Here is a 24,696-nt window from a genome sequence, read left to right as displayed (position 1 = left end):
TTTGTTTTTTGTTGTTGTTGGTGGTGGTGGTGGTTTTGTTGTTGTTGTTTTGTTTTTTTTTTTTCATTTCTCAGTTCACATCTTCTTGCAAGTTTCAGTCTTTTTTTTTTTTTTCCTCTATAGCAGTCTATAAAATAATCAAACATCAAGCTAACTGAGTTCTGGGTGTTTTGATCGAACTGAATTCAACCAGCACACATTGATTTGTGTGTTGTTTGTATTGTATGGTTGATTGTATGTGCAGATAATTTTTATACTGTGCTTTGATGTTTGTTGTTGTTGTTGTTGAAATTCAGTTCTTTTAGACAGTATAAAATCTTACCTGACCTGACCTGATAAGTAGAACTATTTGTACTACAACTGGGTGTGAGTACTTGAAGGTCCGAGAATAAAATCAGTGATTAGGAGCCCACAGCCCTACTTTGAATATATCAGAGGATAAAAAAAAAAAAAAAAAAGTAATTGAAATAAGAGGTAATTACATATTTCTACTCCTTAACAAGGAGTATTTCTTTACAAGGCTCTCAAAGTTTGTTATGCTACAAATAAGAAGACTGAGAAGCAAGGCTCCAGCATTACAAATATTCTATGTAATCTTTTGTATCAACAACAGCTTCCGAGAAGAATAGCTAAATATTCCTTCATCTATTCTTAATTCATTCTACTGATGACAGCAACCTTAATAAAAATAAAATAAAATAAAATAAAATAAAATAAAATAAAATAAAATAAAATAAAATAATAAAATAAAATAAAATAAAATAAAATAAAATAAAATAAAATAAAATAAAATAAAATAAAATAAAATAAAATAAAATAAAATAAAAATCAATTAATTTTAAAGCACAGACAAACAAAGCCAAACAAAACCAAACAAAACCGAAAACAAGCAAACAAAAAAAGTGAGTGGGTGCTAGTGCAGAAATGGAAATGAGATTAAAGTTTGGTACGTAAGAACAATGGATAATCATAGCTTATTGGATCTTTTTGAAATTAGTATCTGAAGACTGTATGACCACTTGTAATGAAAACCATAACTTAATGGAATAGAATCAACATCATATCTTGCTGGTCACCAAAAAGAGTGACTCCAGCTTTGAAATCCAGTATTTTGAAGTCCAAGAGTTGAGAGCTTTTTGAATGCTATGGGAAACAAGCTCGCTACCAAAATGTAAAGAATTTTATTCGTAGAAGTTTGAATTTTAAATCCAAACAATTTACATTTAAGCATTCAGAAACCCTTCTGCAGAGCAAGCAGACTGACTTTAAAGCACAAAAAATGGTTTACAAGATATGAGAGTATATGAAGTTGTTGGATAAGATGCTACCAAGCAGTATTAGAAATTGATTTTGCTTAAAAGGAAAAAATACTTGCATAAATTGGACTATTTTTCACTCTGTTGGAAAAATCCCACAGGATTTATTGGGTTTGAAATGAAGACAGTTTTGTAAGGGATCTGCTTAAATGATACTGGTTTCACTGCCTCACCTCAGACTGGAACAACCCTTGTACCTAAAATGAGACTTCCTCTAGATGGCTTTCAGACACTCTAGTTTGTAAGAGATTTATATTACACCCATGATTAATGAGGAAGACTAAAACTTTTTATGAAGACACTTTTTTTTTCTTTTCTTAAGGTCATGTCTATATTATCAGAAATTCTCTATTAATATTGCTTGTCTTCTAAACCTATGCAGCATAATTTTCAAAACTGGACGATGAAATTCTACATTTAGTGTATTGGATAAAAATAATGTACTACTTTGTGCCTACTTCAGTTATGTAACACCTAAATCAGACATGCATTCTTGCAAATCTGGCTGATTTTCTCTCAGAACGAGGAAGCTGGAAAACCAAAAACCCCTTAACTCTTGAGATTTAAGAAGGAGAAATCTGCATATGAAATATCACACTGTTGTCAAGATATTAACACTTATGGAGCTTGGGAACTTATGCAGGTGAATCTTTGCATATCAAAATGATAATATAGCCATAAAAATGAATTTCTGCTGCTTCTAGTTCATACTATAATTTTGTTTCCCCTCTTTCCACAGCAGTGTTATTCACAATTTTGCAAGTGCTTGGCTAAAATGTAATTTGATAAAAAGAACTCTGAGGTGAATAATGATTTGCTCAGCTGCAGCTCATTAGAGATGATTTTGGTTTTCCAAATTATATTACAAGGGCAGCGTATCAGTCTGTCCATGCACTCCTTAGTGAAATGAATGCTTTACTCTGGGGATTCAAAGTCTTGATTTACTGCTTCTTTTTGCTAGTATAGTGCTTCATTTCTTTTTATATAGCTGCAGAGCAAAGCAGCCAGACTTAGATTTGTAGATTTGAATGTATAGGCCACAATAACAAAATTTGTCTTCTGCATCAGTCCATCCTATTGCTATATGCCAGCTCTTCATCTTCACCTTCGCAGCCTTTGAGTAGTGCAGTTATATTAGTAAATGATTTGCTTTCCTTGCCTTGCCTCTCATGTGATCTCAGAATCTGCTGGAGTCAGCTCTGTTTTGTCACCTCCATAACTAGACAGAGGGATGACAAACTGGTTCTCTGTTTTCTCTCATCATAAAACAATTGATCATGTGATTATGGCAGGCAACAGTTTTCCTCTGCTTCACTAACACATTCCAGTTTTGCATAGGAGAAAATCTAAGCATTGGAAAAAAAAAAAAAAAACTAATAGCTTCAGCATTCCTGTTTGCTTTGATGATAAAGTCAATCATTTGGTTGTGAGAAAACTCTGTCTGCCCTGCCAAACTCATTGCATAGACTGAAACGTTTTTTTTTTCTGTGTTTTATCACCATGCTATAAAATTAGTATGCCTTTCTCAGTTTCCTAACAGATCTGCTTCATTTTCTGTAAATAAATAAGCATTTTGCCAAAGAGAGGAAATCATCTACTCCATCCCAAGTGAATGGTTGCTTTTTCATAATTTTCATATTAAAATAGGTACCAAAATTAGCAGTTAGGATCAGAAGGACATGTCTTTGAAGCTACCACAGTACCTTCTGCATCCATGAAATTACAGTGCTTGATCTCACTAAAATACATATACATCCCAAGCCCAGAGATGCTATACAGTGGGAGAAAATATTTACCTTCTATTCTGCCTAACCATATCACAATTTAATTAAATCGGAATAAGTTGTTCTTCCTTTCTGTTTTTGACTGCTTTCTAATACACAAACAATCCCACTTGTTAAATTCCAATAAAAGTCCCCACTATCATCTCAGCATCCTCAGTCATCTTTCCACATCTGGTTTATGAAAGAATAATCTGTGTGTTAAATTAAATGTGCTCCTGTGGTTTCTACTGCCTCTGTGTTATGTAGAGTTCTGCTGCAGCAGTAAGCAACTGAGTGCTCCCCAATCACATTGATATTCCAAACCAAGCAACACTGCAGCCAACAGGTGAACTCCACTACAGTATGGCCAGAGGGAAAATGAGAAATGAAGGCCATTTAGGAGCTCAGTAAAGAAAGCATTCATCTAAATTTCCTTTAAAGCCTACCAGAAATGCAGGAACTTTCATTCCAACACAGCCTGCAGAATGACTGCAGGAATCTATCTAGACAGGTAGCGGCAAAGCAGTGGCCATAGCATGTTACACTTACTACACTCATTCCCCTGTTTGTTTTGTTTTGTTTTTGTTTGTTTGTGTTTGTTTGTTTTTGTTTTTGTTTTCTCTCTCTCCACTACTTCATTTGCTGCATTTCCCATCATGTCTAAACTCAGATTTGTTATGTATGTGAGATGCAAATGATTTTTCTCTTGCCTATTTCTTAATGCAGTATTCCCATGCAGAATTTAGGGCTCCCACATAATGCTAAATCTCCTTGAAAGAACCATTCTTGTTTGTCCTGCAAACAGAACTGAGCGTGATTCTGATGGCTCTAATGTAAATTCCATCAGTAAATCAGAGCTTTGTTTTAAGGACACATACTAAATACAATGACCATGTATTATAAAAAAAAAGACAAGTCATTTGTAGTATGTACTTTTGTGACCTCCGTTCAGTCAATATGGAGAGCCAGGAGACCTTACCTCAAGCAATGTTACGTCTGTCATAAAACGAAAACAAGACTCTCAGAATCATAGTTCTCTTTTCTCTCAACTCTTGCTCTTGTCATGTTGCATTACACATAGATAACACAAATCTTGAAGGCATGCCCTCTGGTTAAAAAAAGAAACAACAATAACAACAACAAGCTCTCTCACACAACATGCCAACGTGAGCAGGATTTAATCACAGATAACTGGAGCATTGAATAGTGGTACTTAATAAAATAATAATATAAATCCTGGTTAACAAACAGTGATCAATATAAGAAAGGAAAATGTACACCCCAATCAAGTCAGCTATTTAATGATTATTCACTCTTCATCCTTAAAGCTATTTGTCGCTCTACTGAAGAGCAGCTTTATAACTTTCTTATTCAAATATTTTGTTGAATCTATGAAGAAATATAAATACTAAAACTTTATAATGACTTTTCCTGTCATCTGTTTGGTGAATTAAAGACTAGAATAAGTGACAATATTAATGATGACAATTAAAAAAAAAAAATAGAATGAGTTAAAGTAGCAAAAAAAATATCTTAATCAAAATAATAGACTTTCTGTGAAAGATGTAGAGAAAGAGGGCACGGAAAGAACCAAGCATCCCTCTGAGCCACTGACATTCTTCTTCCACAGATGCTACATGATTTTTTTTCATAGATACTTCAATACGCGTTATCACATATAAAAGAATGCAGACGTTTCTCTGGCATCTTTCAGAGATGCCTTATATCAGGGTCTAGAACAGCACAAGATTCTGTGCTGTTAAGCTGGCACTTTTTCTTCAAAAAAAAAAAATAAAATAAAATAAAAAAATCAGTGCTTTGATGAACATTTTGCCTAAAAACAGTTGAAGGCAAATTTGAGTGGGACAACTGTTTGTATACAATGAAGCAAACCTCATTTTCTTTTCATCAGTGTAAATTAGGAATAAGTTCCTTAAAGCACAGGGTTGCAGCGATTTGGGCTGAGTGCAAAGAGGCAGACTGATGCACAGCATCTGCAGAAACTTGGTGCAGCAGATTGCTTGTTATAACAGCAGATAAATGTAAGAAGGTAAAAAGTTCAGTTTTAAGTCTTTCCTTGTACTTTCATATTTCTGGTTGTGATAGTTTGGGTTTCAAATTATTTGCAGGGACTTAGTACAGAACTATAGGACAGAAAGAAAATTCATGAGGTCAACAGCATCAGCTATATTTGCATTATTTCAGCTTTTTGTTTTTCTTGAGTGTTACTAAAGCCTTTAGTGTAGAAGACTGCATAGTCTCTTCAGGTAAAATACGGTGCATCACTTCCTTTACAGTTGAGAAGTTTTCTTTAATTTGTATCTTTAATCTTCCTTGACACAATGTATGCCAATTATTTTTCTTTTTGCCTTTTGTATTATAAGCAAAGGGAATGTATTATTTCCTCTCTTCATAAACTGTTTATTTATTTATCTGTTATCATGACCTAGATTAAGACTGCTAACTAATTTCGCTGATGACAAAGTAGGAAATTACTTTGTATTCCTTTAGCAAACTCCTTCATAAAAATGTGTGGAAGAAGGAAGACTCTTATATGAAATTAGGTTATAAATATTCAAGTGCATGTTTGAAGATGCATACCTTTATCTTTATACCCTACTCTATTTCTTTTAAAAGATGGATGAAATTATATTCTTTAACCCTGAAACTGCCTTAAAAAATAGTAAGCAGTTAATTATGTTAAGGGAGAATAGATGAAACTTCTAGATTCTGCATTTCTGAAATACTTAAAAGATTGTCTTCTGATGATCAGTAAACATGTCCTGTATTGATATCTTCCTCAAATATGAAAGGGAAAGCTTTCTCAAAATGACATCACATTATAGTTTACATATGAGCGTGCTGCATAAGTTCAGTTCAGTATTATACCTGTGGGAATATTTCAGCTGCCAAAAAAATATGTTTGCTGCATTTTTATTGATATGCCTCACTTTAAGTGTACAGGTCTCAGTGCCGGTAACTATAAAAGTAAATTTAATGCAAAATCATCACTTAATATTTATGGAGGGGGTACTGCAAATTCTAGCCTCAAGATCAGAGGCCATATAGGCTATGTAACATGATTCAGATCGTTTAAGATAACATTTCAGGTGACTTGGGTTGTTCTCTAGAGGAACTTACACTCTCAAGAGCTTTTAGGTTTTTAATACAATTGAGTAACTCAGGTGACTTTCACAGGTGATCTGAATATTCCTTCCTTTTCTGTGTCTTAATAGCTTTATGAAAAATGTTTTATAAAATACTAGTGTTGGGTTGTGGAGGTGCAAATCAAAATGGTTTGCAGATTATGAGTAATTTCAAGACATATGTTTATTTCAAAGTATTTTTCCTCACTTCTGTCTAAGGCTTCCTAATTCAAGTTCTTAGACTCCCTACATCATAAAAAGTACATCATTAGTAATGTCAAGACATGGACTCAACATAGTATTAAAAATAATGGAAAAAGGATGATGGTGTAGTTATTCTTCAAATTATCCATTCTTTTCAATCTTTTATAGGTTTCTTGAGGGTTCATTGTTTTCTGTCCTTTCAGACCATGTCTAGCTGCTTGTTTGCAGTAATTATTATGCAGTAATAATTTTTTACTCTAAAGCTAGGGGCCTAGTAGCTCTGACTTTGTAAAGAATCATTTTTATTTTGTCCTACTTTTTCATAAATCAGGAAACAAAGGCAGCTGGACCCTGAGTCAAAGTCCAGTTAAACATTTCAGTAATTTTTCAAGTATATAGCCATATAGTGCATGCATTTAAAGGTTGGACTGACAACTGAAGTATCACTTTAACAGCTGCTTCATTTCACTATCTCTTGGCTCATAAACTTTATTTTTAATGAGCCTGCCTGTAAGACCACTAAAAAATGACCTTCACAGAGAGCTACAAGGATCTACAGTGGTGACCAAAAATAGCTATCTTGGAGAATGTGTAATATCACAGTGAAAATAGCATGGAAAATAAGCAATGTGGTGATAAAGACATCATACCAACTGCTGATGAAGAAATTCTATATTTTCACACTGAAATACTCTTGTGGTAGCTGTGCAAGTAATCCGGGAGACTTTACTTTCAAACCTTACTACTCTGGACCTCTTCATTAGCTTTAATAGTGCTACACCAGTTTACGTCAACTGAGTAATGGCCTGTGATTTTTGAAGTTGTGTCTATGAGCTGATAATAAGGAGACTGCTTTCCTGCCAATCCATTTTTTTTTTAATGGCTGTAATCAATCTTTCAATTAATTGACTAATTTTCACCCACTTTCCTTATCTAAACACATTGTAAACTTCCTTCTTTTTTTCCCCCCTTTATTTTTTTTTAAACGCTACTGTAAGGGTATGCTGCTGTAATATGTTTCTGTAGCTAAGGAACTTCACTATTATGCTTCACTGATGTGCTGTTTGAGAGTGGGAAGAAAAGGTCCTCATCAAGCTGTGCAAGAGTGATGTGACCTAAGGGAGATAGGGTACTTTTGCTGGGAAGCTGAGTTTTCTGTGTGTGTTATTAAAAAATAAATTAATATATATTTTTTTAAAGTTCCAAATTGAGCTGTAATTTTAATAGCCAATAATTCTTAGGTAGTTTCAATCATCTGCAGCACAACCCTATGAAGTAGGTGTAATAATGTAGTCTTGCAGCACTGTGGGCACTTGGTAGACCATTTTTACCACTGTGTCTAAAAGCAATCAAAATATCTTGATGAAAGTACTAAAGGGTATACTATAGCTCCAAATTGTGCTGCTAGAAGTCTGTAAAATTTTTCATTGAAAACAGATCTTTACACAGTTTTCCTTATTCAAAAGCTTCACCCAGGAATATTTTAATTTATTATTTGAATTCAGAAAGTGGCTGAGAGCAAGACTTCTGTCCAAAACAAATAACAAATTGTCTCTATTGAATCATAGAATTGAATCACAGGCTTGGGTTGGAAGGGACCTTAAAGATCACCTAGTTCCAACCCCCCTGCTATGGACACCTCCCCCTAGACCACGTTGCTCAAAAACCCATCCAACCTGGCCTTGAGCACTTTCAGGGGTGGGACAAATATCTTAAAAATGTGAGATTTGCTGTTGCTACATCTTTAAAATGTGAGCTTAACGAGAGGATGGAAAAAACAAATTGGGGGTAGTATAAATACAGATGGATGGAAAGGAAGCAAAATAATACTATATGAAATAGTTTGCTAAGTAGTCTTGCAGCTTTCCTACTAGCTTTTTCTATAGGCATAAAAGTGCAGGATAGTTTTTATGAAGAATGATCACTGTTGCTGTTACTTGAATTAAAAGAACCTCTGTCTTTAAATTGTGTGATGCCTTTTCCCACATTACATGTATGTGTTAGATTTGAGAGATCTGCTTTATGGACTGCCTTGTGTGTTGTTTTTCATGCTTGACCAAAACATGATAACATTGTTAATCCTCAAAAGCTGCAAATATGCTGTGGGGATAGTGAGCATCTGGACAGAGTTCCAGCAATAGTTCCATTATTCTGTGTTACTGTGGTAACTGATACTCTTTTAATTTGCCACCTAGACACAATGTATGATAAGATAAAGCAAATGGCAGAATTTCAGAGGAAAAAGAAAATCTAAAATAATCACAAATAAAAATCTTTGTTACTTCTTTCATTTATTCCCGAGAAATTAGAAGTCCATAATGTTATTTATACAATATCAGATCCCTGAAGTTACTCTAATTAATTCTCTTTTATTTTTTATCTTTTTCTCTACTGTTATTTTCCTTCAAGATTACTTTCAAAGCCTCCTAAAAAAATGAATAGAAACTGCACAAAAGGATTTCTGCAATCAAATTTATCTGCTTTTTTTTTTTTTTTTTTTTTTTTTTTAAGACTGAGGGTGGTATTTCTGCTGAAATATTTTTAAAAAAAAAAAAAAAAAAAAAAAAGACTGACTTAATTCTCCTCACTGATTATGTATTTATTTATTTATTGAAAACATTTGATTGTAAAGTGATGCTTGTAATTACTTACTCCTGTAGAGTAGATTCATTCCTTGTCCATTCTGCCACCAGCTGGTGTATATCCAAGGCAACCCAAGGGCTTCATAAAGTTGTTCATAAAGTCTTAAGTCTTCAAGTCTTAAGTCTTAAGACTTCATAAAGTCTTAAGTATTTCTAGGGTGTGGACAAGATTGTTGTGGTCCATAACAATCCCCAGCTGCTGTAAAGACAACTTAAGGCTGTAGACATAATTCAAAGCAGACACTTAGGCCGGATCCAGATGTTTTACAGGTATCTAGGCTATTTCAAAACCAGTTGAGAATGGAACTAAAGAATGTAACAGGTATTTAGATCATGTACATCAGAGAATGATTGAATTTTTTACATTACTGTCACAAAATTTATTTTGAACCATTTTAATCAATGTACTATTTCTTACTACATTCTTTGGGTTTTTTGTTTGTCTTTGTTGGTTTGTTTCTTAAGTGAAGCCTCACATATCCACACCAAGTGGCTGGGGAGGTCTGGAAGTGACAAAAGGTATCACACCCCTTCCTTCCACTTCACCACCATACTACATTACCTTAGTCATCCTGTCCAGTAATAAGGCCAAGCTAAAAATAAATTGAAGTTACGTTTGAAGAGATGATATTGGCAGTTGAATAGAATTTTCTCTTGAGCCTTCCTGCTTATGTTGATGTCTCTCTCGGGTCACTTATCTTTTATTTAATTTAGCTACAATTTGTAAGAACTTATGTTTATTTTGTGTTTATTTTAGAACAGGTTTTTAAACCATACTCTCCTTTTTAGCTTTGGCTGGTCTTGTGACATCTTTGTAATACACTATGCATCATCTCTTGATGTTGAGTCAATACTAAGAGCTAATCAGATCCACAGTTCACTTTCTTGTCAGGAGAATTCTTCTACCAGCAGATGCATTTTGGATTCCCCTTACTTATCACTGGCCCTGTACAGGCCTGCTGGAAGAACTACAACTGGAATAGGCTTCCTTGGCAGATATATAAAAGCAAATCATAATTTTGAGCTTTGTATTTCCTGGGAAAAAAAAAAAAAAAAAAAAAAAAAAAAAAAAACAGGAACAACATTGTTCCAAGTTAGCTCCTTTGTCCTGTTAGTACTAGAGAAGAGAGCACCATCAGAACCTCCTATTCTATCCAAACCTTCACTCTTATGAAGCCCACTAGCTAAGCTGGGCTGGCAGAGATGAAGGGTTTATTCTTCCCCAGAATAAACTAAATTATAACATTTAGCATTTACCCCTTTCAGAGCTCTCAGTTGTTTAATGAATGGCAGTATTAGTTGTGCATCTGTTCTGGAGAAGACTAATTTATTGAAACATCGCAACAGTAGGTTAAAGCCACAATCCAGCCTATGGTATTCCTTAAAAACATGGATGTTGAGAAGGTATTGATATCCAAAGGGAAGTTAATGGATGAGCTGTAACACCTTCAAATCTTTCATTAAAAAATCCATGATTCTGTGATAAATATAAAATTTTCATCACCATGATCTGCTAGTATTTTGGGTACTATTTAACTAGATGAACTATTTATAATTTCTTTACTATTTAACATATTTGGTTGTGTTTAGAATTTATCATATCTTTTTCTCAGTAAAGTAGGTTCTGATATTCATTTTGTTCTTTTGCTACAGATTAAAGAGCATCTCGCAAAGGGACAGAGGATGTTGGCTGGTGATGGCATGTCCCAAGTAACCAAGACACTATTGGATTTAACTCAGAGGAAAAACTTTTATGCTGGAGACCTTCTAATTTCTGTGGAAATTCTCAGAAATGTTACAGACACATTTAAAAGAGCAAGTTATATCCCTGCATCTGATGGGGTACAGGTAAGAGAATATAAAAAGGATAATGATTCAACTAATGGAGTTTGTCAGTATACTGGATGTCACCTATTTGTGCCACTGGGAAAATTATTTTTTCTGTTTTTTTTCTGAATGATAGACATACACATTGGTCACTATAAAACTAATACAAGTGTAAAATAGGAAAAGACTCAACAACACTTAATGAAAAAAAAACAAACAAAAAACACATAGCTTATGAAAAATGTAAAATTATTTCTTTATGATGTTTATTTCCATGTCAAGGTTTGGTTTGATTGCTAGGGGCATGTTGGTATTTTTTTGCCCTAAGCAAAGTGGTTTTTGTTCTTGTTCCTTTCAGTTAAAAATCTATTTACAGTGTTTAGTTATGTAATTCTGGGATTGTTTTTTCAGTTTGAATAAATAAACCTAAATAGAAGTGCACAGGGTTAGTGAATAGTCCATTTGGTATGAATTTACTATTTCATATGTTATATTAACTCTTCTTGTGTAGGCCAACTAAATCAGATAACAGAGATAACAACACTATAATTATTTCTACTTAATGGGCTGGACAACTCATTCTGCAATGTTCGTTAAAATAAATATTTTACAGGACTTCTGGATCAGGATCTATATCTGGGAATTTTAGATGTTTTTAAAAGACCATAAATGTACTTAAAAATAATAGTAAGATGGTAAATGTATGTATCATTTATGAAAAAGAGACTTTCATGTCTTCTTTCAAGAGACTTTCATTCATAAATTAATAATGAAGATTTTAGTGAAGATCATATGTATGTATTTGCTTATGTAAAGGTAAAAATATATCATAAATATACTTTGGACCCTATACATGCAGATAAGCATGTATATAGAGGTATGTGTATGTACCTTAGAAAAGACAAGTTTTTCAGAGTTAAGTTTTCAAGAGCTTGCTATTATATTTTCAGTTTTCTTGTGTATCTATGCACAGAGAAAAATGAGCTTCCGCATAAAAGTAATGTCTATTATGTTGGCATTCAGCTAGCTGAAGGTTATATAGTTTAAACAGTGTTTCCCAAAAAGTATTTTGGCTGGACATGTTGTTGTTGTTTGTTTGTTTGTTTGTTTGTTTTATTATCCAGATGAGTTTAATATATTTACACAAAATTTAACTATTAAATGGAGTATTATTTGCTGCAAACTTTTCACACATTCTACAGTCTGACAGTCCAATGTGACTTCTTCATCATTCACAGGAACTATAGAAATCTTTGGTAGAACCAGGCTCAAGAATCTGCTTGATATGATGGTTTAGCTCATGGTCTTAGCAGAGCAGGTCATTTGGAATTTACATAAATTAGAGAGAATTTGATTTCTCACTGATGCAAATGCCAAAAGTTCGGTTCAGTTCAGCAATGTTTCCAAAAATCTTAACAGTATTTTGGCAGGACTGCCTTGGAGAAGTTATTTGCACTATTTACATAATTGTAAATTAATCATTATTAAGTGAAGGAAAAAAAAAAAAAAAAAAAAAAAAAAGAGGGCAAAAATTGTTAGGGCATATTATTAAAGAAATAAGGAAGGATTTCTCAAATCAAAGAAATAATTGCCTAAATACCAAAATGCCAAATACTATCTGGGGAAATAATAATAGTAATAATAATAAATTTCAGAAGACAAAATCAAAAAGTTACACAAATTTAAAGCTTAGGTACAATTCTTAAAACTACTGCAAAGTGTTCAGGAAAATATGTAAAATCAGAATGATTCACTTTTCCACAGGGAATATGTTAAGTTCTTGTTACTGACTTTTTACAATATAAAATGACATACTGCCTCAGTAACATCAGTGTTTTACAGTCAGTTCCTGAGAAAAGGGGATATGCTCTTATGTAAACATGAGTATCTTTGCACCATAATCATATCTTTCATTTTCACTGTCACATATGTTCATACTTTTTAGTCCATCATCAAAGTATATGAAAAAAGGATGAAAATTAAATTATTTTTCTCAAAAAAAAAAAAAATATATAAGATTCTTCATTCTGCAGAAGCTGTGTGGTGTTCTATTTTTTTTTTTTTTTTTTGCATTAATGAAAACTAGAATCTCTACGTGCTTTTTTTAAAAAAAAAAATCTCAGAAGGTCATAATTTATCATTCCACCTGGTGTCAGAAAAGTAGATTCTGAATTATGAGTAATAATATTTTTACGATCCATACAAAAACAACAGCCTAAGACCTATAATTTCTTCTTAGACCATTATCTCTTTTCACACTTACACTCAATTTAAACTGAAAAAAGAAGTGTATTTATCTGAGTATATTTGTTTTTTACAAATTCCATCCATTTGCATAGTCCCTCTACAGTCTTTGGTTTACATCCAGTATGAATATTCATGAATACTGCAAATGATGTGATTCAGCGACTCCATAATGAAAAGAATGAACAGAAAAGTGAGATCAAATTTGAACAGCTTTTAGGGGTAATTACTCAAAATGAAGATTCCTCTACCTGACGTGCTACATAGAAAGTGCCCCTTCTTTAGACAGGCAGATCCTAAAGTATTTGTGTCTAGTACCATATGACTGTTTTTGCATACTTTAATCTTTTTACAATGATTAGGTTTTACATATATGCTTTGTATACAGTGTCAGGAAGAAAAATAAGCATACATGAGGAAGTTAAACAATATAGAATGATGTTTCATCAATGACTTAAAATAGCAGCACCATAGCAAAAGTAGCAGCAAATAGATTTACATAATTATTCTACAAGCAAGATCTTTCCTCAATATGGGAGTTAAATCAAAATACATCATGTGGGTACACTGACACTATTTGCTATGAGATGGCCACTCTGCAATTACTTGTGTAAGAAATATGTTACCTAGAAGATAAATATTTTTTTTTAAAAGTACTTTAAAAAAGTCAGTGTAAGTCAGATAGAGCCTTCCTGTACCTAAAGGGGACCTACAAGAAACTTAGAGATAGACGCTTTGTCATGGAGTGTAGTGATAGGACAAAAGATGATAGTTTTAAATTAAAAGAGGGTAGGTTTAGATTAGATATAAGGAAGAAGTTCTTTACTGTGATGGTTGTGAGGCACTGGCATAGGTTGCCAGAGAAGCTGTGGATGCCCCATTCCTGGAGGCGTTAAAGGCCAGGCTGAATGGGGCTTTGGCAACCTGGTCTGATGGGAGGTGTCCCTGTCCAGGGAAGGGGGATTGGAACTAGAGGATCAAAGTGAGAGTCAGCATAGGCAGGCAAGAGGAACAGCCACAGACTTGTAGCTAAAATGCAAAAAGTAGATTTATTCTTGTTACCTCGCCAACTAGGTAATCCCTGAAGCAGCACCAGAGCAGAGGAACACAAGCACAGGCACGCAAGCAGGAATGCAGAAACCACTCAACAGGGTTCATGCTAGGAGGTCATTGGCCTACTGGTCTCACCTGTTGTACTGAGAGTTTGTGCAGGTGCAGTTTTTACCACCATACTGTGATTCTCACTGTGCTTCTTTGAACTGCTCTGTACCAAGGCTGGGAGCTCAAGCACATCTGATAGAGCGCCTCCAAGTCCACCAAACACCTCTGTTATCTATGCACAAATGTGCTACTTGTCAAACACACAGAGCACAAACAGCAGCAGACATAATTTATATGTTTTTCTACATTGATGCTTCCCAAACTTTGCACATTCCCAGCTGCAAGGTCACTTGAGTGTATTTACAATCCTCCTCGCCAGTTTTCTGTTCCGATCCCATCCTCCTCATCAGTCTTCTGCCTTTAACCCATTCCTTCCAACAATCTTTAAGGTCCCTTTCAGCTGAAACCATTCTATTATTTCTATTACCATTCTATGATAATCCGTATATGTTAACCACAAGGACCATCACTGTCAGTGAGGAATTAACAGGATTGCCCAATGCTTTTTTTCCCCCAGTTTACATTTTCCACACACACTCCTGATGCTGAAGTCTAAAAGTAGAGGTGACTTTAGGCTATTCATTAATTCTTCCTAGGGAGGAATTCTGTAACCATATAAAAGGATTTATGACAGCTTTATGCCTGCAGAGAGGGTCAAAGAATTTAAACTGGAACACAGAACTGCATCCATTGTATTACAAAAGAAAAAGATTGAAAGGGAGGAAATTAAATTAGGAAAACATTATTGTCCATTCCTGACTGTAACTGACATTCTCCTCAGAAAAGGCTTGGCAAAAATAAAGGACTTCAAAATTTGGCTCTGGCTGTTGCAGCATTTTCTATAGCAGCCAGTTCAGCAATACACAACCCTATGAAAGGAAGGAGGAACCTGATGCTACAAGGAGGTCCTGTGTTTACTGTAGTAATACCATCATATTACATCCAAATAATGCTTCCAAAATTTAGCCTTCATATCTGTCAATCATTTTACTAAAGGGCAATGTTGCTTCTCACAGCATTAAGGAAATGAATAAGGAAATAGTCAAAGTAGGTAAAAGACTTTTTAACCTCTATTCAACTGTCATATTTTGGAGTGCATCTCCATGTCTTCAATTATAATCTTCAATTCATTATTGAAGAAGCAAAGCCATTTAATCATCTGTTTAATTCACAAAGCACTGATATTGCTGACTGAAAAATCTTCAAATATCTCAAATCTTCAAATAGCCTCCACAGCTACAATAAATGTGACATATTAGGAACTGGAGTAGAGAAAAAAGAAAGAACCTAAAAATCAAGATGTTCTTGTCACTAGGTTCATAAACAACATTAATGGTTTATTAGCTCATAACGGTAGTACAAAGTGTATCTTAGATCAGTTATTATTGCTCATCTCTTGTTTTACTTGAGTTTAGAATTATTTATATATATTTTTTCATATACGTTACTATTAATTGATGAGTACTTTAATGCTTTCATGTAACTAACAGTAAACACAAAATTTAACACATAGGATTATTAGCAAAACTATATAATTTATCATCAGCAAGCAATGTATCATGTATACCTCCTGAGTGTTTTTCAGGCAATCTAGACTACTCTCAGATATATCTGTTTGCACAGACATGGATTCTTATGCAGCTAGCACTCATACTGTTTCTGCATGGGAACGCTGGTTGCATGTAGTGCAAAACTAACTTTGAACCGGTTCCTTACTATGGTAAATTGTCCCACACTGAACATGTTAATGCATCTAGACTGCTACTGGCACTAACAAGTTAGCTAAAATTTTTGTCCACTGCATCTCCAGAGTATTACATTGGAAGAATGCAGAACTATCATGCTTTAAAAAGTATCTTCTGGGTGAAAAATAAATAAATAAAAGTGAGAGCCAACTCTTCTTAGTAGAACTCTTTTCCAAAATCATAGTGTCCTAGAGTAGACATAGTGCCATGAAACTGCTTTGGCCAGTACAGTTTATTTTACTTGAGGGACCAATAAAGCTGTACTTTTTTTTTTTTTTTTTACTTTTTTTTTTTTTTATGAACATTTATATAATTACAATTTGCCAACCTGGTTAAAATGGCAAATCCTATGTAAGGAATACTAAGCTTAACTCTTCTCAGTATGTTTCATTTCATAGGTGAAATGTGTTCCTGGAATATAAACAATTTGTGGCTACATTTTCATAGCGTCACAGAATCATTCAGGTTGGAAAAGACCTCTGACATCTAGTCCAGCTCTTAAACTAGTACTAAAGTCCACCACTAAACCACACTTCTAAGTTCTAAATCTACATGTTTCTTGAAGACCTTCAGGGATGTTTATTCAACCACTTCCCTGGGCAGCCTGTTCCAATACCATGCAACCCTTTCAGTAAAGAAATTTCTCATAATATCCAACCTAAACCTCCCCTGGCACAACTTGAGACCATTTCCCCTTGTCTTACAGCTTAGAATTTTCCTCTTCTTATCTTCAGCTTTACTGTAAAGTTGACCTCTGTATCTGTGCAAATTGGATAAAACCATGAGAAACTATTTTAATGTTCTGTCTTTAATATCCATCATTCCCTCCCAATGCCTACTTGTCATTTGCACCGGAACTTCTGAGCCATTTGCTTTCTTTCCATGAAATTTTGTTTTATTGACTCTTATGGATATTTTTCCACTGACTTCAGTAAGAGAATTGTGCCTTCATTAACATATGGGACTTGTTGCACAAGTTCACGAAAACATGTCTCACTTCTATAAAAACTTGCCAACTTAAAGCAATTTTTAACAATGTAAGTATGTTTGTTAGCATAACTGACTTCCTGATCATGAGGAAAGATGCATGTCAGGTAGGTAGTGGTAGGACTAGATTAAACTGGTGAAAATAATTTTATTTAAAAATTGTTTTCACAAGTTTTACTCAATTTTGTGTTCTACAATGTTCTTCTTACATGGATATGAGACACTTAAAATGTCTGCAATATGTAAAATTTTGAAATAAATGCCTTTTTTAGTACAAGCATCATACAGTATAGTATAGTATGTATGGTATGGTATGGTATAGTATGGTATGGTAAAGTTGGAAGTTATTTCTGCTCTCAGTCACTGTGCTATTGAATGCTTTGCACTTTCATTAAATAGTGTGTTAAAATTACTTCTTGCTTGAACCTTTTTTATACCTTTTTTTAACCCCAAAACAACTAAAAATTAAGTGCTGGTGAAGGAAATATGACCAATAATATGAGTTCAAACAGGGGCCTATGGGTGGTGTTTCACTTTCAGAGGTTGTGATGATCTTAATCATACTCTTCAGCTAAGGTCACTAAAAGTTACACATTTATTTTATGAAGGAACAGAAAAATTATAATTGGCAGGCTATTGCCAAATTTGACATTCTGCAAGAAAAGTGATACAGAGCTGAGAACAGAGCACAAACCCTTAGCTTTTAAGGGTAAAGACTGGCAACAGAAAATGGGCAAGGCAGGGCAAGGCGAGGCGAGGCGAGGCGAGGCGAGGCGAGGCAAGGCGAGGCAAGGCGAGGCAAGGCGAGGCAAGGCGAGGCAAGGCAAGGCAAGGCGAGGCAAGGCAAGGCAAGGCGAGGCAAGTTTTCCACAAAAATATAGAAGAATGATTTTGAATGTATGATTTAAGAGCTAAATGCCATGGCTTTGATTTGTGCTTTGCTCAATTGTAATTAAATCAATTGGACAATCATATATAGAAAATAACAGTTCAAGGTCAAAGAACAGAAATTAATTATTCTTTTTCTGACAAAATTACTAAAAGCACAGAGGCAAAAAGTAATATGCACCTAAGGTCAGACAGCATTTGGCAATGAAATACCACTGCATCCACTGTTTGTGGTCATTAAGGATCATTTTCATGTTTTGAACAGAAACCAGTGACCATGAGACAAGCATTTTATTAGTATGCTTTACTTATTTGCAGAATATATAGTAGTCTAGTTTCTGGAATGAGAGTGACTTGGAAATGGAATATCATCACATTTAGAAGTTGATGCAAGTTCAATACAGGCCTTATTTTATATAAAGTAGTTGCATGGAACCTGATTATACAGACAGAAATGAACAATTAACCATAAAATACATTTGCTCTTTTGTCAGTCTAACATATTTTGTTATGTCATCTCTTCCACTGATATAAATATGGGCTGCAAAAGTGAATCTGTAATAGAGAAAGGAAATCTTTCTTGATATTGACTTAAGGTTACAATTGTTCATGTCATTAAAGTCATTTTACTTTGTCTTTTATTTAATTGACTTTTCAGAACTTCTTTCAAATCATTAGTAACCTCTTAGATGAAGAAAACAAAGAGAAATGGGAAGATGCACAACAGGTAAGATTTGCCTTCTGTAACTCATCAATTAAAAAAATGCAAAATGAGATATGACATTTATTGTATTTATTAATCTTTAGCAACACTTTTCTTCAGTAAGCCAGGATAAATTGGAGTATATGATTTCAAAACTGAGGCTTAGCATACACCCTACTGTAAGTAAATTATATCCTAAATGAGACAATTTTTTGGAAATAAAATATCCTTTTCAAAAAGGAACAATTCCAGGCCCCATTAGCTAATTCAATAGATTAAAAGTATATTAAGAATAGAATATTCTTGTGATGAACAGATTTCATTTTATTCCATGGAATTATTCATGATGTCTTTCCATTTGATGTTGTAAGAAAGTACATATGAAAGTTGAAAATTGCTAGTAAAGACTAGCTATAGTCAAGGTTGCATTAAACAGCACATATCAGAACTCATCTAAAGAACAGACATGACATCACTAAACTACTTGCAGAAATATAAACAGTAGACCCTTTCTAAACACTTGTATTTAAGAGAACAGTTGCGATTCCTGAGACAGAAAAATTTCAGGACTAAGATAGATATTATTTTATAAAATAATAAAACCTAACTCAATATATATATATACATATATGTATAAATAAAATTCAAATGATTTTTTTTAACTTGGATATGAGTATTTCTTACATGCTTATACTAAGAATACTACAGTGCTGTGTTTACGTTTATTAACAGGGACATGGAACTATCACATTTCCAATACAAGTAACAGTGACTATAGGGATAAACAGATAACTATGTACAGATAAAAATGATGGAGGCATTCAAAGTACATGGAGGTAGACATCTTTATAATGTTACTAAGAAGGAATTCAGGACTTTTTGCTACTGATTCAAATGTTCCTGTGGACATATAATGGTGCAGCTGACACATTGTAATTTAGCCAGGAATTTATTTATTTATTTATTTTCCATTTCTGTTCCTCTGTGCAAGTTCCAGATACAAAGATAGACGAGGTACGTCATTTTATTTAGTAGTGGTGGATGGAAGCAGAAAAATCACATGCATGTGGGCAGCTTCCATAAACATATAGCACCAAGATTAGGGAATTGATACTAAGCAACTATTTTAGCCCCACTAATGAACAGATGACACTCCTCATGTTATCAAACTTGTTTTCTTCTACTCCTCCCTGCCAGCTTGCCCATGCCATGTCCGTTATTTGTCCCACCAAGACCAAGGAATGCAAGGAAGAGGAGAGAGGAAATTTCCTAAGAGGAAATTATGATAACTTGGGGGTAAAAGAGGGAACAATATATTATGTTCCCTCCCCTCACTTCTGCTGGTTGAAGAAGTTGTATTGAAAAAGAGAGATAAGACAAGTTATTTCTGGTTTCCCACAGCTCCATTTCTCTGCCTAGTAATTGTCTCATACACCTGGGTACAGCACTGGTAGGAAGACAGGAACCCAAGAAAGGAGGGAGTTGAGCAACTTCTGAGCTGAACACTACTCCTGAATGCAGGAGTCATGGGGTCATAGCTGCCTTGTAACAAAACTGGGGAATTCATTAAATATTAGACTCCTGAGCTGTGGTACCCAGAGAAACCATACTACTTGCTTTTTTTACTGTTCTTGGGCAGTTACACAAGCCACCTCATAAGCATTTTTGAAGCAAGTGTGTCTTCATAATGACTACAAAGGGTAATTGTATTCCCAAGTACTCCTAAGTACTTCCAAAATTCTTTTTTTTCTTATGATGATACCAAACACCATCACCTCATTAAAAAAAAAAAAAAAAAAAAAAAAAAGAAGAGTGATTCTGTTCCCAGTTTAGCTATTCTCTTGATTTTCTGGGGTTTGTTTGTTTGTTTTAATGCAACTTTACAAAACCAAGGTGCAGTCTGACCAACATTTTTTACCAGTTTGTATGCTTTCCTTGAACTCCTGTTACTGTTAGCTTAGATCTCTTAGTCGGTTTTCTGGATTGTTTTGCTGGAAAGAAAATCTTACTCACTGTCAGCAAATTGCTGACTTTCTATCAAGTATACAGCTGCAATGCCTCAGCACATCCTTTTTTCTAGATTAAATGCCAGCAGTTGATACCATTAATTACAGGTTATATAGCATGCAGATAAGCAGCACTCACTTTAATACTTGCCTTTTGTTAAGAGCTGATGTAAAGTACTGCACACAGGAAGCCACTTCAAGTCCACAATAAATAAGTGTATAGTGGTGTTTCAAAACTCAGGAGTTATTCAGCATGTTCTTCATCACCATCTGCTGGCATTCTATTGATTAGCCAGTACTTCAGATATATAGAAATGAAGAGTACCTCTATTACACTGACTGTTCAACAGTTTCTGCTGAAGTTATTACTATAAAATGTCAAGTGAAAAAAAAGTGAATTTCAATGAAATTCAGCCTTGGTGAACAATCTGTGAGTGTGTGTGTGTTATGAATGAGATGGATGCAAAAAAGCACACAATATCTCAGTAACATCATTTGGAATATGGAAGCCTCCTTCACCTTAAGCAGCATTTGCAATGTTAGGATCATAAATGCCATAACACATTTTTCATAAAAATGATATTGCTGTCCTACCTTTTATAAAAAGATCTATGTAGAAAACAAAGGACATTAATAAATTCATCATCCTGACCCAAACAGCTATGGATCTAGACAGATAAAGCAAGATGAAGATGGAGCACACCATGCTTGGATATATAGTCAGTATAGGCATTTGTTGGAGTTGGTCATCTCAGTGGTCAAAAGAATGGGTTGAATGTTGCTCATAAATTGCAATTTGGACATCTCACTGATAGAAAGAAAAAAGCAGTGTGAACAGATCATCCATTATTTTTCTGTTGTTAAAGCTTGCATTACTGAAAATTGTCCTGTTCATGACAAAAGCCATAACCACCAAAAATATTTTTATGCATGTGATATAAGCAGTATTTCTTAAGCTTGCTAATAACTTTTTTTTTTATATTTAATACAGTTTTGATGATGGATTATGGTTGAATATAGCCATTTTTAATGTTTTTGTGATCATAGTATCTTACAGCTTTGAAAATAAATTATATTTCTTGGAAATATGCTAGTACTTACCATTTAGAAAGTCATTTTGAGAAGTTACATTAGTAATGCAAAGGCAACGAATTTTAATTTACTGCATCCAGTTCAGAGCTTCCCAGTGCAAGACATGGTGAGCCCAATGAGAAGCCATGAAAGTGTTTAGGGCAATAAAGCATATAGCATACAAGGAGAGGGTGAAAGTGATAACAGTTTTGCTTGGAAAAAGAGAAGGTTCAGAGGGGATGCTGTCTATTTTATAAATTCCTGATGAGGAATTCATTAACATCAGGAGGAGTAAAGACAAAGCCAGACTCTTGGTGGTGTCCAGTGATAGGGCAAGAAGCAACTGGCACAAATTAAAATGTAGCAAATTCCACTGAAAAGAAAGAATATCTTTTACATTGAAAAGAGAGATCCTTTTACTGAAAGAGTGATTGAATCCTAAAACATGTTGCATAGATGGGCCCTTGCTTCTCCGTCTTTAGAGATATTTAAAACCCAACTCAACACAGTCCTGGGCAACATCTCTGAGCAAGTGGTTGAACTAAATGATATCCATAGGCCCCTTCCAACCTCAGCTATGCTATGATTCTACTTCAGTAATCATCAGTAATCATCAGTAATAACAATAGTATTATCACTAATATTTTATATAACATACATATTGGTTAAAGGAAGACAGATTTATCATGCAATGGAGGCCAGGGTAAGATTTGCACTTACCTGTTTGTGGTGGGAAGGAGAAAAAAATCATTAAAATTATTTCAGAACATTAAATGCTTTAACCAATAGTTAGTAGTGGTCAATAAAATGTTTGCTTGTTTGTTTATAAGTGCTGTGACTTACAGAAAACATTGCATTGTACAAAGCATATTTCATGTAGCCGTATGGAAAGCAGCGTCTGTTCACATGGGGATGTAATGACAGAAGTGGTTGTTCACAGAAAATGTTAGATATTGAAACATGGCGAGAACAGTTTGACTGTTAAATCTCACATTTCATTTGATTGCATTAAGATTTTATTTGAATTTCCTGCTGTAATGACTTTGATATCACAGTTAGAGAATGTCTGAGCTTCCTTTATTTATTATTTTAGATCTATCCAGGCTCGGTGGAGTTAATGCAGGTGATTGAAGATTTTATACACATTGTTGGAATGGGAATGATGGACTTTCAGAATTCATACCTAATGACTGGAAATGTAGGTAAGAAATAGGAATTTCTTCTATGAAACTTATGACCTATTGAAAATCAGAAATTGCAAGTATGTACTTTAGAGTTGCTGTTTCTATCACAATACAGATTGGGCTTCGCCTCCTCCAGATTATCTTTGTTGCTTGGTTATCTCCTCTCCAGTTTAATACAGTCAGTGTGCCTTACACATCAGTCTTCTCTGTAATTCTATCTCAAGATCTGAGAGGAAAGTTTCAGACTAAATAAAGTTCAGAAAATACTCATCGGAAAACTGTGAACTATAGGTATATGCTAGAGCCTTTCTAGGATATACAGAGTTTCAAATGGTAATTTAGAAAATCGTGCTAATTATAATAATTATATACCTAATAGCATGAGAAATATTAATTCTGTTGACATTATCTTTTAATATTCTATTCTCCCACATCTTTGCAAGTAATAATCAGCATAGACAGAAAAGTAATAATTAAAAACAAAAACAAAATATATTAGTTGTCAAAATAATGTAAGCCTTTGGTTTCTTTTGTGAGTTTTTCTTTGTGTGATGGTTTCAAAAATTTATTCGGATTTATTTTTAAGCTTTTTTTTTTTTTTTTGGCACTGGGGTGTTGCCAGGCAATGTCTACTAATTAAATAATAGCAAACATTGAATATGAAGATGCTTAGCAAATGAATTCCACTTATTAGTTGCCATAAATGCTCCTGAAATATCACAGCATTCTGTTAAAATTCAACCAAAAATGAGATTGAAAAGCTTTTCTTCTAAGTACTTCCTCTTTGTTTAGTATCTTCCTCATTCAATCAACTTTTTTTCATTTTTGTATATGCCAGGATAGTGTTAGGTAGTCATAGGTAATGAACAAATCCAAAATATATGTTTGTCTGATAGGAAAACTTCTGGTGTTTATATATTCTTTCAGATTTCAGTTAGCATCTTCCTGCATTAACGTCAGTCAATTCTTCAGCAAATCATTAGAATTAGTCAGAAAATAAAGTCATTTAGAAATTGGTTTGGAATAAAACAGGGAAATTGTTAGAATGTCCCTACTGAATATCTATCTTTCTGTGTAATAATAAATATTTATTATTTTTGTCTTAAAATGTTTAAAACATTTCAGTAGACAGTATGGGAAGATTTTGCTTTTAACAAGTGATTTATTACTACTGGTGTTTTCTGTTTGCACTGTAGTACCACTTCAAGCTCCTTCCAGCTGTCAGTCCCTCATTATGCTACACCCTGAATATATTCATAAAGAAAGGGCGGTATCTGTCTTAAAATGCTTGTTCCATGGCATTTTTATGACAAAATAAAAAGATATGTTTATTTAAAGAGCGCAGTCCGTGCTGCTTGGCATGTTGTATTGCATTCTGAACTGTTTGTCCTCTGATAAATGTGGAAAAAAAACACCACTGAAAAATGTTTTAAGTTGTGTTCAAATAATCTGTGTCTCTACATATTCATGGCTTCAAATGTAAAACAGCACCAACTTTCCAATTGAATCAGAAATCATGCTGTGCAATGGCTAGTCTATATAACTGCATAATCTTCACCGTTTTTCTTTTGATTATTCTTTCTCTTCCCACATCTCAGATATTTTTAGGCATTCAGGAGTAAGTTTGTTCTTAACTACGTAACTCTTTACCTTTGATGGAAGATAAAGAAAAGTAAAATGAATTTATAGGCGTATTCTGACTACCTAACACTGTCTTGACACATTGTAGTGAGTTTATCCCCACCCTTACATTGCTCCTTACTGAGTCAACCATTAAAAAAAGATGTTCAACCACTGTGCAACTCATTA

At 34.0% G+C, this 24,696-nt stretch overlaps 1 protein-coding gene across 5 annotated transcripts in view; it reads left to right on the top strand.

Annotated features, from left to right (window-relative positions):
• ADGRB3 (adhesion G protein-coupled receptor B3) overlaps positions 1-24,696 on the top strand; it is a 477,382-nt gene that overhangs the window by 233,988 nt on the left and 218,698 nt on the right. For all 5 annotated transcript variants that reach the window (XM_068678261.1, XM_068678260.1, XM_068678263.1 and 2 more), the window contains 3 exons: positions 10,725-10,919; positions 18,582-18,650; positions 22,797-22,905. In XM_068678261.1, coding sequence (XP_068534362.1) covers positions 10,725-10,919; positions 18,582-18,650; positions 22,797-22,905 — 373 coding nt within the window. The remainder of the gene's footprint in view (positions 1-10,724; positions 10,920-18,581; positions 18,651-22,796; positions 22,906-24,696) is intronic.

The sequence above is a fragment of the Anas acuta genome, chromosome 3, assembly GCF_963932015.1.
Source record: "Anas acuta chromosome 3, bAnaAcu1.1, whole genome shotgun sequence".
NCBI classification, from domain to species: domain Eukaryota; kingdom Metazoa; phylum Chordata; class Aves; order Anseriformes; family Anatidae; genus Anas; species Anas acuta.
This window is presented reverse-complemented; position numbering and strand designations above follow the sequence as displayed.